At 47.3% G+C, this 14297-nt stretch overlaps 1 protein-coding gene across 1 annotated transcript in view; it reads right to left on the bottom strand.

Moving 5' to 3' along the window:
- LRSAM1 (leucine rich repeat and sterile alpha motif containing 1) overlaps positions 1–13254 on the bottom strand; it is a 43505-nt gene extending 30251 nt beyond the window's left edge. Inside the window, exons 1-8 of the mRNA XM_065879952.1 lie at positions 13183–13254; positions 12827–12883; positions 12277–12321; positions 10774–10851; positions 9573–9641; positions 7723–7807; positions 6619–6740; positions 5607–5697 (exon numbers count right to left, since the gene is read on the bottom strand). Of these exons, the coding sequence (XP_065736024.1) occupies positions 5607–5697; positions 6619–6740; positions 7723–7807; positions 9573–9641; positions 10774–10851; positions 12277–12321; positions 12827–12883; positions 13183–13254 (619 nt within the window). The remainder of the gene's footprint in view (positions 1–5606; positions 5698–6618; positions 6741–7722; positions 7808–9572; positions 9642–10773; positions 10852–12276; positions 12322–12826; positions 12884–13182) is intronic.
- Positions 13255–14297: the final 1043 nt, after the last annotated feature.

Raw genomic sequence — 14297 nt, 5'->3', positions numbered from 1 at the left:
TCAGAGGCAAACAGAGTTGTGATTGTAACGCAGCAGGGCCCTAGGGTACCTTCCCAGGTACCCTTGTCCCGCCTTCACCTACCAACCCTACTATTGCCTGCCAGGGAGGTGTGGGGTAAAACATTCATTCCAGGGGAAAACTCGAAATAACTTCCATACATAAGTGATGGGGCTCCGCCATGTGAAATACTCTACAGCAGTTTACAACAAGGCTGATCCACACATTCTGGGATGGGAAAAGGCCCAAGACCTATTCTTGAGTGAAAAAAGCAGGGCATAGAATCACCTAGTATGACATCTTCTGTGGGGTTTTTTCTTTTATGTTTTTAAAAGAGTGAAACCAACAATTTTACGTACATACATATACCTGCTACACAGTTTAAATAAGTTGAAGGATTTTTTTTTTTCGGTTGCACTGCTTGGCTTGTGGGATCTTGGTTCCCCGAGCAGGGAATGAACCCAGGCCCCAGCAGTGAAAGCGCCAAGTCCTAACCACTGGACCGCCAGGGAAGTCCCCGGGTTATTTTTTAAACTGTATAGTAGGTATACATATGTTCACTGCTTTATTCCTTACGTCTTTTGTACACCTACTATTGCGTAACTTTAAAATCTTTTAAAATAAATGGTTTGGTCTAGCTCGACCATTGGCCGGGGTACCCATTACAATCACCTGCTGCTCAAAGATTACTTTGGTAGATACGTGGCCTGATTAGCTGTAGTGGGATGCATGTGTAACTTCTCTTTGCTTTTTAACTGCAGTATAACATACACACGGAAAAGAACACAACATCTTCATGAACAGCTTGATGAATGTTTAAAAGTGAACACACTCGCAGAAGCAGGAATCAGGGTTGGTTCAGAGCTCAGGTGCTGATAAAAGTGCACGTTCCTTTGCGTCTGGCGTCTCTCACTCCCCGTGTGTCCGTGAGCGCAGCCAGCTTGTTGCGCACAGCCGCAGCTTGTTCCTTCTGGTTGCTGTGTGGTGCTCATTTGTGAGTATAAAACAGCTTACCACTCTGCTACGTTACGAATAGTCCTGCTATGAGTGTTTCCAGACGTAGCTTTGGGCATTTGTTCACACACATTTCTCGGGCACCTACCGAGGTGTGGAGCCAACGGGTCACAGGGTATTTGAAGGTTCAGCTTGAGTAGATACTGACAATAACTTTCTGAAGTCTTTTCGGGTTCATGCTCCCACCGGCAGAGCATGGAAGCTCCAGCTGCTCCGCATCTTCCCAATTCTTGGTATTGACAGATTAACTTTGGCCATGTTAGCGGGTGTCTTAGGGCTTAAGTATTTCTTTGCAGTCTTTTTAAAAAATATTTATTTATTTATTTTTGGCTGCATTGGGTCTTCATTGTTGCATGTGGGCTTTCTCTTGTTGCGGTGAGTGGGGGCTACTCTTTGTTGTGGTACGTGGGCTTCTCATTGCAGTGGCTTCTCTTGTTGCGGAGCATGGGTTCTAGGCACAGGGGCTTTAGTAGCTGTGGCGTCTGGGCTCTGTAGTTGTGGTGCACGGGCTTAGTTGCTCCATGGCATGTGGGATCTTCCCGGACCAGGGCTCGAACCCCTGTCCCCTGCTTCGGCAGGTGGATTCTTAACCACTGTACCACCAGGGAAGTCCTTCTTTGCAGTCTTAATTTGCATTTTTAAAAATAGATCTTTATTGGAGTGTAATTGCTTCACAGTACTGTGTTAGTTTCTGTTTTACAACAAAGTGAATCAGCCATATGCATACACATGTCCCCATATCCCCTCCCTCTTGAGCCTCCTTCCCATCCTTCCGATCCCACCCCTCTAGGCCATCACAAAGCACCAAGCCGATCTCCCTGTGCTATGCTGCTGCTTCCCACCAGCCAACTATTTTACATTCGGTAGTGTATATATGTTGATGCTACTCTCACTTTGTCCCAGCTTCTCCCTCCCACCCCATGTCATCAAGTCCATTTTCTATGTCTACCTCTTTATTCCTGCCCTGCAACAACTAGGTTCATCAGTACCATTTTTTTTTTTTTAGATTCCATATATATGCGTTAGCATACGGTATTTGTTTTTCTCTTTCTGACTTACTTCACGCTGTATGACAGACTCTACTCCATCCACCTCACTACAAATAACTCAATTTTGTTTCTTTTTATGGCTGAGAAATATTCCATTGTAGATATGTGCCACATCTTCCTTATCCATTCATCTGTTGATGGACATTTAGGTTGGTTCCATGTCCTGGATATTGTAAATAGTGCTGCAATGAACATTGTGGTGCATACCTCTCACTGTTGTGGCCTCTCCCATTATGGAGATGCGCAGGCTCAGCAGCCATGGCTCACGGGCCTAGCCACTCCACGGCATGTGGGATCTTCCTGGACCGGGGCACGAACCCTTGGCTCCTGCATCGGCAGGCAGACTCTTAACCACTGCACCACCAGGGAAGCCTGCATGTCTCTTTTTGAATTATGGTTTTCTCAGGGTATATGCCCAGTAGTGGGATTGCTGGGTCGTATGGTAGTTCTACTTTTAGATTTTTAAGGAAACTCCATACTGTTTTCCATAGTGGTTGTATCAGTTTACATTCCCACCAACAGTGTAGGAGGGTTCCCTTTTCACCACATCCTTTCCAACATTTATTGATTCTAGCTTTTTTGATAATGGCCATTCTGACCGGCATGAGGTGATACCTCATTGCAGTTTTGACTTGCATTTCTCTAACAATTAGTGATGCTGAGCATCTTTTCATGTGCCTCTTGGCCATCTGTATGTCTTCCTTGGTGAAATGTCTATTTAGGTCTTCCACCCATTTTTTTTTAAAACATCTTTATTGGAGTATAATTGCTTTACAGTGGTGTGTTAGTTTCTGCTGTATAACAAAGTGAATCAGCTATACGTATACATCCATCCCCATATCCCCTCCCTCTTGTTCTGCCCATTTTTTAACTGGATTGTTTGCTTTCTTGATATTGAGCTCCACAAGCTGTTTGTATATTTTGGAGATTAATCCTTTGTCTGTTGTTTCATTGGCAAATATTTTCTCCCATTCCGAGGGTTGTCTTTTTGTCTTGTTTATGGTTTCCTTTGCTGTGCAAAAGCTTTTAATTAAGTCCAATTTGTTTGTTTTTTATTTCTGTTACTCTAGGAGGTGGGTCAAAAAAGACCTTGCTGTGGTTTATGTAAAGAGTGTTTTTCCTATGTTTTCCTCTAAGAGTTTTATAGTGTCTGGTCTTATATTTAAGTCTTTAATCCATTTGGAGTTTATTTTTGTGTACAGTGTTAGGTAGTGTTCTAATTTCATTCTTTTACATGTAAGCTGTCCAGTTCTCCCAGCACCACTTATTGAAGAGGCTGTCTTTTCTCCATTGTATGTTCTTGCCTACTTTGTCATAAATTAGGTGCCCATATGTGTGTGGGTTTATCTCTGGGCATTCTATCCTGTACCATTGATCTATATTTCTGTTTTTGTGCCAGTACCATACTGTCTTGATTACTGTAGCTTTGTGGTATAGTTTGAAGTTGGGGGCGTGATTCCTCCAACTCCGTTTTTCTTTCTCAAGATTGCTTTGGCTATTCGGAGCCTTTTGTGTTTCCATACGAGTTGTAAGATTTTTTGTTCTAATTCTGTGAAGAATGCCATTGGTAGTTTGATAGGGATTTCACTGAATCTGTAGATTGCTTTGGGTAGTATAGTCATTTTCACAATGTTGATTCTTCCAATCCAAGAACATGGTATATTTCTCCATTTGTTCATGTCATCTTTGACTTCTTTCATCAGTGTTTTATAGTTTTCTGAGTACAAGTCTTTCTCCTCCTTAGGCAGGTTTATTCCTAGGTATTTTATTCTTTTTGTTGCAATGGTAAATGGGAGTGTTTCCTTAATTTCTCTTTCTGATTTTTCGTTGTTGGTGTATAGGGATGCCACAGATTTCTGTGCATTAATTTTGTATCCTGCAACCTTACCAAACTCATTGATTAGTTCTAGTAGTTTTTTGGTGGCATTTTTAGGATTCTCTATGTATAATACCATGTCATCTGCAAACAGTAACAGTTTTACTTCTTCTTTTCCAATTTGGATTCCTTTTATTTCTTTTCCTTCTATGACTGCTGTGGCTAGGACTTCCAAAACTATGTTGAATCATAGTGGTGAGAGTGGACATCCTTGTCTCGTTCCTGATCTTAGAGGAAATGCTTTCAGTTTTTCACCATTGAGAATGATGTTTGCTGTGGGTTTGTCGTCTATGGCCTTTATTATGTTGAGATAGGTTCCCTCTATGCCCATTTTCTGGAGAGTTTTTATCATAAATGGTGTTGAATTTTGTCAAAAGCTTTTTCTGTATCTATTGAGATGATCATATGGTTTTTATTCCTTAATTTGTTAATGTGGTGTATCACATTGATTGATCTGAGTATACTGAAGAATCCTTGCATCCCTGGGTTAATTTGCATTTTTTACATTGACTAAAACGATGTTGAGCACTTTTTTCAGATACTATTGGCCCTCTGGATATTCTCTTCTATAAAATTCCGATTCAAGTCTTTTGACAACAGCTTTTCCTTATTGATCTGTAGGAGTTCTTTTTATCTCCTAGGAGTAAGTCCTTTGTTGGATATGTATGCATTGCAGATATCAACTTCAACTTTATGGCTTGCCTTTTCTTTCCCCATATGGTGTTTTTTGAAGAGGAGAAGTTTTTGATTTAATGAAATCTAATCTATCAGTCTTTTATGGTTAGTGCTGCCTGTCTAAGGAAGAGGTTAGGTTAATGTTCTTTTTTTTCCCCACATGAATATCCAATTGATTCAGAATTGTTTATTGAAAAGACCTTTGCTTTTCTTTCTCATTGCTTTGCAATGGCACCTCTGTCGTAAATCAGATGACCATATGTATGCAAGTCTTGGCCATGTTCTAAAATTTCCACAGGTGGACAAGAGCCCCTAATTAAGAACATCCAGGCTGACAGGAGGTAACTGGGTGTACTGCTTTCCCCTCCTGGCACCCAGTCCAGGGGTGGCCCTGGGTTCTAGCCACTCCTCCAAGTCCAACCCATGGTGGCCTCTCTCCTGGACGACCCCAGTGACTTCCTAACTGGTCCCCGTCCTTGCTTCCTCCAATCCCTCCTCTTTACTGCAGCTGGAGTGGTCTTTGTAAAAAGCAAATCTGATCGAATCCCTCTCCTGTTTGATACCGGCCGGGTACCCTCTCCAGCCTCGTCTGTTCCTCTCGCCTCTACTTTTGTACCCAGCCACTTGGCCTTCTCTCCATCATGCTTCCCACTGCCCCGCCCCTCCAGGCCCTTCAACATGCACCTCCTTCTGCCAGGAACATCCTTCTCTCTTTTCTAATCATCCCCCAGGTTTCAGTTGAGCCACTTTCTTGGAAAGACCTTCCCTGAGGGTCCAGCCTAAACCAGATGCCCGATTCTACTCTCTTGTAGCCACAATCGGTAATCGTACTTCCTTGTGTGACAATCTGCTTTGCCTGTTTCTCCTGCCAGATCTGGGGAGCTCTGAGCAGGCAGGGACCGTGGCCTCCCCCAGCCACCTGGTTGGCGCAGAGCAGTCCCAGGGGTCACATCTGGTGCTCACTGAGTGAAGGAGGCAGGCTGCCTGGCTTTACCTTTGCAGAGGAACTGCTGAATGGCCTCGGTGCCGGCGCCGCACACCTCCTGTGGGGGGTAGACCATGGATGACGCGTCCAGGCTCAGAGTCTGCAGACACAAGGGGACCCCTCTTTATATGTCATTCACTTCACTGCTCAACGCGATCAAGATGTAAGGTCTTTAAAGAGGTAATCAAGTTTGAAACAAAGTCACCTGTCTGGGCCCTAATCCAGTATCAACTGGTGTCCTTAAAAGATGAAATTAGGACACAGACACATACTGAGGGAGGATGATGTGAGGACACAGGGAGAAGACAGCCGTCCACAGCCAAGGAGAGAGGCCTCAGAAGAAACCAACCCTGCTGAGACCTTGATCTTGGACTTCCAACCTCCAGGAACGTGAGAGAAGAAAAGTCTATTATTTAAGCTCCCCAGCCTGGGGTGCTTCGTTAGGGTGGCCCTGGGAGACTAACACAGTGTGCTCGGTGCTCACCTTCCCCTGCCCACTACCCCTGCTCTGATGAATCTCAGTTTCTGCAGCTCCAAGCTGAGGCCACTCCCTCCCTGACGGCGCCTGGGCTCTTTATGCCCTGGACCCTCCAGGCACAGCAACTTCCAACCACATCAGCTTCCCCACTCTTCCCTTAACGTGTCCTGGGCTTTCCTACCTCCTGCCTTTTCCCGAACTGTTTCCTCCACCTGGAATGCTCCCGTTACCTGTGTCTACTTCTCCAAAGCTTTTTCCTCTTTCAAGGTCTGGCTCAAATACCATGTCTTTCATAGAATGTTAATTAACCCCATCAGGACTTGGCATTATCTCTTCACTCCAGAAATCTGTTTTCCTGCCTCCATCATGGCAGCAAAAGTCACATAATTACGACGGTTCACACTTCAGGCTCTGTGAGGCCCTGAGGACGTTGAGACCTCTGTGACCCCAGCACCCTGTGACCAGGGCAGGCCTCCAGGAATGTGGGAAGGGAGTGGTGGGAAGGCCAGGTAGGACCCCAGGTGAGAACATCTCCCCACCTACCTCCAGGGTTCGAACGTGTGCCAGCATCTGCGGCAACCTCTGAATCTCGCTTTCACTGATGTCGAGAGTACGCAGGCTCCGAAGCTCCCCCAAGGTGTCTGGAAGCTCCTTCAGCCTGTTGTCTGGAGGGATCCCAATGGCACAGCTCAGCACCCCAAAACCCCTTCACCATCTTCCTGCCTGACTCCCGCGAGGACCCAGGGAGGAGGGTGCCCCCCTCTGAGCCTGGGGCATGTGCCAGGGCCTGGAATCTGAGGCTCCATAAGGAAAAACATGGCAGTGGAGTTTCAGTGACCTGGGTTCAAGTTCCCATTCCACCACTTTATTAGCTGAGTGACTTTGGAAAACTGACGACCTCCCTGGACCACAGTTTCCTCATCTGTAAAATGCGATGATACTACTATTTGGCCTCACAGGAACATTGAGGGATTCGATGCGATTATGCATATGAGGTGCTCAGTGCAGTGCCTGTCACATAGTAAGTGATTAGTAAGCTGGGTACCGTTCTTTTTATCATTATATGTTACAAACAGGTAAACTGGGGCATTCTGTACAGGAAGTGCTTAAGGCCAAAAAGAAATGAAAGAGTTGGGGGAGGCACACATTAGAATCTCGGCTGTGTCACTATTGCACTGGGTGGTCTGGAGCAAGCCACTGCTCTCTGAGCTTCGTTTTCCTCATGTGTAAATTGGGGATAAGATCTTCCTCTCCCTACCTCAGGGACTTGTCATGAGGCTCATGGCACCGCTGAATATGGAGGTGCTCTTCAGTGGCGGGAAGCGCTATTCAGAATCACTCTCGCCCAGTCAGTCCACCACATTCTAAACACCAGTGACTGAGCCTCGGGGGCCTAGCTGTCAACATCGTCTGCCCTCCTCCCTGTGAGGCCCTGGCTTGGAGGAGTCACAGGAACCCTCCAGATGCCCTGTCTCTGGTTACCATGAAGACAGATGGACTAGACAGGAAGTTAGACAGTTTAGAGTGACACCTGGGGGCCGGCTGCCCTCGTGCTCAATGGTTCTCAGGAGGAGCACCCTGTGGATGCCGGTTGGGTCAGCCCAGAGCTGACCAAGGGTCACACGGACAGGGCTTCCTGGCCCTTACCTTTCACGTTGAGGGTCTGGAGCTGGATCAGGTTCCCAATGGAACGCGGGAGATACGTCAGTTGATTCCTTTCCACGTTCAAGACCTAAGAAAGAGGGGAAATGGCGTGAGAACGCGCACACACAGACAACAGTGTCTACCCTGCTTCAGGCCAGGCATCATCTGGGCACCACACACACCTCTTTATCTCCTGACAGCCCTGTGAGGACGATAAAGATTGTTATGATCACATTTGAGAGATGGGAAAACTGAGGCTCAGAGTGGTAAAGTCATGTGTCCAGGAGGGCAAAGCCAGACTTTGAACCTAGTTCTTGCTGAGGTTGTATCATTTATATTGACCAGAAAATAGCCAACAATGGTCCCACAATCAGGGCGGGAGGAAGAAGGGGACGAGCAGATTCAGGGATCCAGGTGAGGCAGCATGTGTTGAGGCCTAGTTATCCCAGTGTTAGCAGAAGGAAGCTGAGCTGCATAAAGGCAATGGGATCTGGCCAAGGCTTCAAGGCCGGCAGCTGGTGGTGCCAGGATTGAAACCTGGGCTCGCTGGATCCCGAAGGCCACACTCCCTCCAGGATGTGGCATCATGAGATGAACAAGGCTGACAGGATGACACACGAGGAAGCCATTAAAAATAGATATGATGGAAAGGGAAGCACATTAAAAATAATGTGGCAGATGAATATTTGATGAACCAAAGGATGGTTACGAGTTATTATCAGGTATCCAAAGGTTACAAAACAGTGAATGCAGCAATTCTACAGAAATATATAAACAATTCCCCAAAGATCCTACACCCTGGTATTCATTGTGGATCTCTCAGTGGGGGCAGTAACTACTATTGAGCCACACGTTCTCCATGTGACCCTGGGCAAGGTACAGTCATCCCTATGGACCTGTTCTCTCTTCTGTAAATGTGATAACAGCACCCACCTCGCAGGGTAGTTCATTCAAGTCATCTTGAGTTTCCTCCACGTGGGAGGCAGTGCGCTAGGTGAGGACGCTGCCCGCACAGAGATGACAGTTCAGGAGGGGAGCCAGCTGAGCATAAATAGTAATTACAGACTGCAATCAGTGCTCTCAGGGAAATACGCGGGCTGAGACAGGCGAACAAGATGGATCCACCTAGATGCAGGGGTCGGGGAGGATTCACAGGGACATTTGGGTTGAGACGGAGGAAGAGCTACTCGGGCAGAAGGAAGAGGCTTGTGGAGACGCCCTGCCGGGGGTGGGGCGCAGAGGGCCGGAGGGTTTTAGGAGTTGAGTGCAGACAGTGGAGGGGAGAGAGAATGAAAGGAGGCTGGGAAGACAGGAGGGTCCAGCGTACAGGGTCTGATGGGGCACAGTGAAGAGAAGGGATTTTAATCTAAGTGTGAAGGACGGCGCGGCTTCCTCTGTGAACCGGGGATGATGCTAACACCTGCCTCGCAGAGAGGCTGTGAAGAATCAATCAGCCGACAGCGCAAGCGCAACGCTTAGCTTGGTGCTGGCATGCAGGGAACGCTCCGTAAATGCAGGGGCTGCCGCTGACAAGGAGCAGAAGTGAGGCGGTGAGTCAGAGTGCTGAACTCATCATCAGGAAGAGGTAGACTCTCCGGGCGCTCTTTTCAAGTTGCGGAAGCTCACGATGAAATCCCAAAAGCACATGCCAAATATATGGTGGAGAGATGCCCACAGCCCAGACCGCTATGTTGACGCCATCACTGGGCATCTCAAGAACAAAGGGGGAGGAGCCGGTGGCACCAAGTGCGGCCCTGGCTAGAAAGAGCACGACCAGAACATTCCAGGTCTGTGTGGCTGCCATTTCTTACTTAGGTGGTCAGAGGTGGGTTTTCTGTTTCCTGAAGCCATACCTGGAGGGCCGTCAGCTGCCCTATATCATCAGGAAGGGCTGTCAGCTGATTATCATGAAGATCCAGAACCTGCGGAAGGGGAACAAGTTTAACACCTAGAAGTCACCAGCTGAGAAAGGCCCTCTGATTTCAGGCTCCGGAGAGACAAGGGTGAGCTTGGGCAGGGGTGCCCCACGCCTCTGGTGTTGAAAGCAGGAGCACCGACCCTTCCTCCCCAACTAAACGATCATTCCATCTCATTTCCTTTCTAAAAGTATCATACCACTTCATTCTCTTATTTATCAAATGTTTATTTTTACCGTTGAGTGAAAAAAGCTAGCTATGAAAGAGTATGCATAGATATTCACGTTAAAAACACCTCATGGTATAAATACATATTTGCATAGTAAAATACTACCAAATATGCAATAAAATATTGATAGTAGTTCCCTAGAGTGTGAAACTGTATGTTTTTCCTTATGCTTAACTGTATTCCCTAATGTTTTTAACAATGAAAATGAGCAAAAAATAGGATATATATATATGTGTGTGTGTGAGCACATACGTACTATAAAATGCATATATATGAAATATATACATAAACTTTTTTAATGTTATCTTTTTCCTGATTATAAAAATAATGCACGTTGGACCAGAAAAATGAAGAGAAGTAAAATCCCTGCACACCATCAAGAGCCATAAAAACCACTTCGATGCCTATGCTGCCAATCTTTTCCCAGTGTGTATACCCACTGCCACAGCTTATGCTCCTGTGGAACCACCCTGGGGGCTCACCTCACATATACTGTGGCTATATCCCAGTCCTTGTCCTGCGGGAGCTGACGGTCAGGAGGGAGGTGCCCCAGCTCACCAAGCTTTCACGCACTGACCACACAACACCTGGCGTCCCTCCTATTCCTTCCTGTTTGGGCCCACTGGTCTCCCTGCTCTCTGCCAGCTCACTTGCTATGAGCTTATGGTTTGCCTTTCCACCTAGCTCCCTAAGGGCAGGGCCTGGGGCTGCTTCTCTTTGCAAGTGCACCCCACACAAAGCACAGACAAGGTGTCCGATAAACCATGCTGACTAAACCCCAGAGTCACCGTGACACTAGGCATGTCTGGCATAAACTCTGACAGAGGACGCGTGAAGGGAGCGGGGATGCTGGCTACCACCTGGAACACCACGCAGAGTCCCTGATGCCTGGGAGAAGGGCCCCAGTACCTTGATGGTGGCGAGACTCAGGAGGCTGCAGGATTTAGGAAGCAGGGAAGTGAGGTGATTCGTGTGGACGATCAACACCTGTGTGGAAAAGATTTTTGACATGTTAGGCTGAAGAAGAGCAGCAGTGGGGGAAGGCTGGAGGTGGGGCAGCTCAGCTCAGGCTGCCAGTGGCCCCGCCCTGCCCGGTTCTCTGCTCTTGCAGATGTCACAAGGGATGTCTCCAAATGTGGAACCAGATGACCTTAAAATCTGGAGTTTCCAGGGTGAAAGGGACCTTAGAGGTCTAATTCTACCTTCCATCCTGAGAAGGGATCCCCGCGCAGCTGACCTGATCTTAACCTCCCTCAGCTTCAGTACCTTCTTGTGGAAAACAGAGAATAATAAATTCCTGTCTGAGGGCTGCCATTGATGGTTAACAAGCTAACAGACAAACACCACTTAGCCCCGGGCTGGCACGTGGTCCAGTCCGAGTCATCTATTGCTGTTTTTGTTAGGCGGCAACCCCTGCGTGGATACTGCCAGTGTCGAGGAGCTCACTGCTCTGTTGGTATGGAACACATTTTACCTACCTTCATTTAGGTACTTCATTTAGAATACTCTTACCTATCTGCATTCAAGTCTGCAATGCCTTTCTGAAAAATCATTCATTCTACTCTTAATCTCCCCTGGGTGACCAGAATGAAATGAGTGTAGTTTTTATTTTTATTATTCAAATAAATAAATAAATAAATAAATAAGTTTATTTACTTATTTATTTTTGGCCGCATTGGGTCTTCGTTGCTACACGTGGGCTTTCTCTAGTTGTGTCAAGCGGGGGCTACTCTTCGTTGCGGTGCGTAGGCTTCTCATTGCGGTGGCTTCTCTTGCTACAGAGCATGGGCTCTAGGCACGTGGTCTTCAGTAGTTGTGGCTCGCGGACTCAGTAGTTATGGCTCTCGGGCTCTAGAGCGCAGGCACAGTAGTTGTGGTGCACGGGCTTAGGTGCTCTGCGGCATGTGGGATCTTCCCGGACCAGGGCCTGAACCCGTGTCCCCTGCACTGGCAGGTGGATTCTTAACCACTGCGCCACCAGGGAAGTCCCGTAGTTTTTATTATTAATAACAATACGGTTACTCAGTGTCTACTACGTGGCAGGCATTATACTTGGGGCATTTGTCTCTCTTTCTACCTGCCTACATACCTCACTTGTAATTCTAATAAAAGCTCTGCGAGAGTAGAACTACGAATGTCTTCATTGCAGATGTCTTCTCAGATGAAGAAACTGAGATGTAAGAGCCTAAGGAAGTTGCCCAATTCAGGAGGGGCAAAGCCAGGACTGCAAAGCCAGAGCTGCCTGATGCCAAAGCCTGCTCTCCTGTGAACACACCTGCTGCAGACTGAAAGGGTGCGATTCAGAGAGAAGGGGGATGTCTGTGCAAGGAAGACAACTCCTAGAATTCCCACCTGATTTCAAACAAGCAAACAAGCAATAAATAATTCTCTGAAAATGAAGATCTGTCTCACCTTCTTCTGCAGAACTTTGCATGTTGCAAAAGCCCCAAATGGAATCTAAGATAAGATAAAGAAGGATCAGTGCCTCTCCTCCTGCCAGTTTTTAACTTGTGTTCTGAGTGGCACACGCGTTGGGGAGAGACGGGGCAGGAGGTGAATAAGTCTAAGCCTGGGGAAAGCTGGGAGGAACGCTGCTCGGGTGGTCAGCCCTCCCTTCCAATCAGCTATCGGGTGACTACCTGCCCACCCACCCACCTCACCCCCAACAGGAACGCTATGAAAGGCAAAAGAAAGATCTCTGGTGCTTGAGAGAATCCCAGGCTCTCCCAGTGCCCTAGGAATCCGTGAGTACATTTTCTAGACTCTGTGACTCTTAAAGACTATGCTGAAGCCAGAAGATCATCTCAATTCTCTCGGACAAGAACAAAACCTAAGGAATCACCTCTTGACAGGAGCTTCTGGCCTTTTAAAAGCCTCAGTCCACATCTAGCTTTCCTAGGGACACGTGATCTAAGAAAAAGGGCAGACAAAAATTCACAGGCAAACCACCACCCCAGTTTACCTCTGAGAGCTCACATTTAGAGATGTCAAGAATGTCATCTGCCCCAGCTTCTTTTGCCTAGGGATAAAAACAGTTAAAAAAAGAGGGTCCATCCTTCCAGAGTGGACAAATCAGGCAAAGAGACATAGGATTAAGGGGCTTCAAGAGATCACAGACACCATCCAGTTTAACTAGTCCATTCTGAAGGTGGACCAATGATCTCTGCTTTAATGGGGCTTGAGGTCCAGCAGGGAAGAGCGTGAGCAAGTAATGAGAAGTGGGATCGGCTTATGGAGGGCAAGCGCAGTGTGGAGCCCTGTTGCATGGGGCAGAGGTGGTGATGGGGATGGGCTCAGAGGAAATCCATTTTCCCTCACCAGACACATCTGGTACTCCAGCCGTTTCCGAGCCTCCTCACTGGGTTTCCGCTTCCGGAAGAAGAGTGGCATCCTTCCTTTTTCCTAGAGCGATCTTCACAACACTAGGGCACAGGAGAGAAGTTAGGGCCTGGGGACTCTGTCACAGGTCCCCGACACCCAGGACAGGTAGCACAGTAACACAGAGCGTGTAGCTGATCTGCTGGACTATAAGTTCCTTGTGCGCAGGGGCTGTGTCCATCTTGACCATCAGTCCATGCCCTGAGCCTGGCACAGCAGGTGCTCAACACTCTCTGTTCTTTGTTGACTAAAAATAAGCAGCAGTATGTGGAAAGAGCACAACAGCAAGCCAGATGACCTGGGTTTGAGCCCACATTTGCCCCTGACCCACTGTGAGACCCTGGCATACCCTTTCCCCATTCTGGGCCCCCATCTCTCCTCCACGTTAGACAGAGGGGTTGACTTGGAGAAGTTTCCTCAGGGCCTTCCCAAGGATGCTCCTTGAGGACTCTAACAGACTTGGCTGATGAATCCCTTGTAGGCCCTGAAAGACTATCAGAGTGGCATCAGCAAACCAAACACTGCATGGCTTTAGCCAGCCCTGACCTTGACCCTGGGGAACTCAACTACATCATAACCAAAGAGATTTCTGAGCTAAATAAAAGCTCAACAGCAATCCTCAGGCATCTTGCCACTCTCACAGTTTTTATTCCATTTGATTCTCACCACAGCCCTCTCTCTTTCTAGTAACAAAACGGATGCTCATCAAGTTCAGCGATCTGGTTATACAGCCTGGATCGCAGCAAAACCAGCCTGGAACTCTGCTCTTTCAAGTCCCGATCCTGTGGCGTCTGCCCAACTCCTTGGTGCTTCAGTAACTTAGCACACATTAAGTATACCATCCTGAACTCAGAAGCCAGGTGCTCACTGCCTGCCTGGTACCAGAAAATATCAGATTTGATATGGGACAGCGATGGGCCAGGAAGTAACCATACAGGGAAGCTTATGGTTAACAGCATGGGCTCTGGGATGAAATAGAATTTTTTTTCTTTTTTTGTTTTTTCTTTGTTTAACTGGTTTTGAATCCCAGATCTGTCACCCATCAACCATGTCCC

This window comes from Phocoena phocoena, chromosome 6 (genome assembly GCF_963924675.1).
Source record: "Phocoena phocoena chromosome 6, mPhoPho1.1, whole genome shotgun sequence".
Taxonomy (NCBI): domain Eukaryota; kingdom Metazoa; phylum Chordata; class Mammalia; order Artiodactyla; family Phocoenidae; genus Phocoena; species Phocoena phocoena.
Note: the sequence above shows the minus strand (reverse complement) of the source record. Positions and strands in the feature narration are given on the sequence as shown.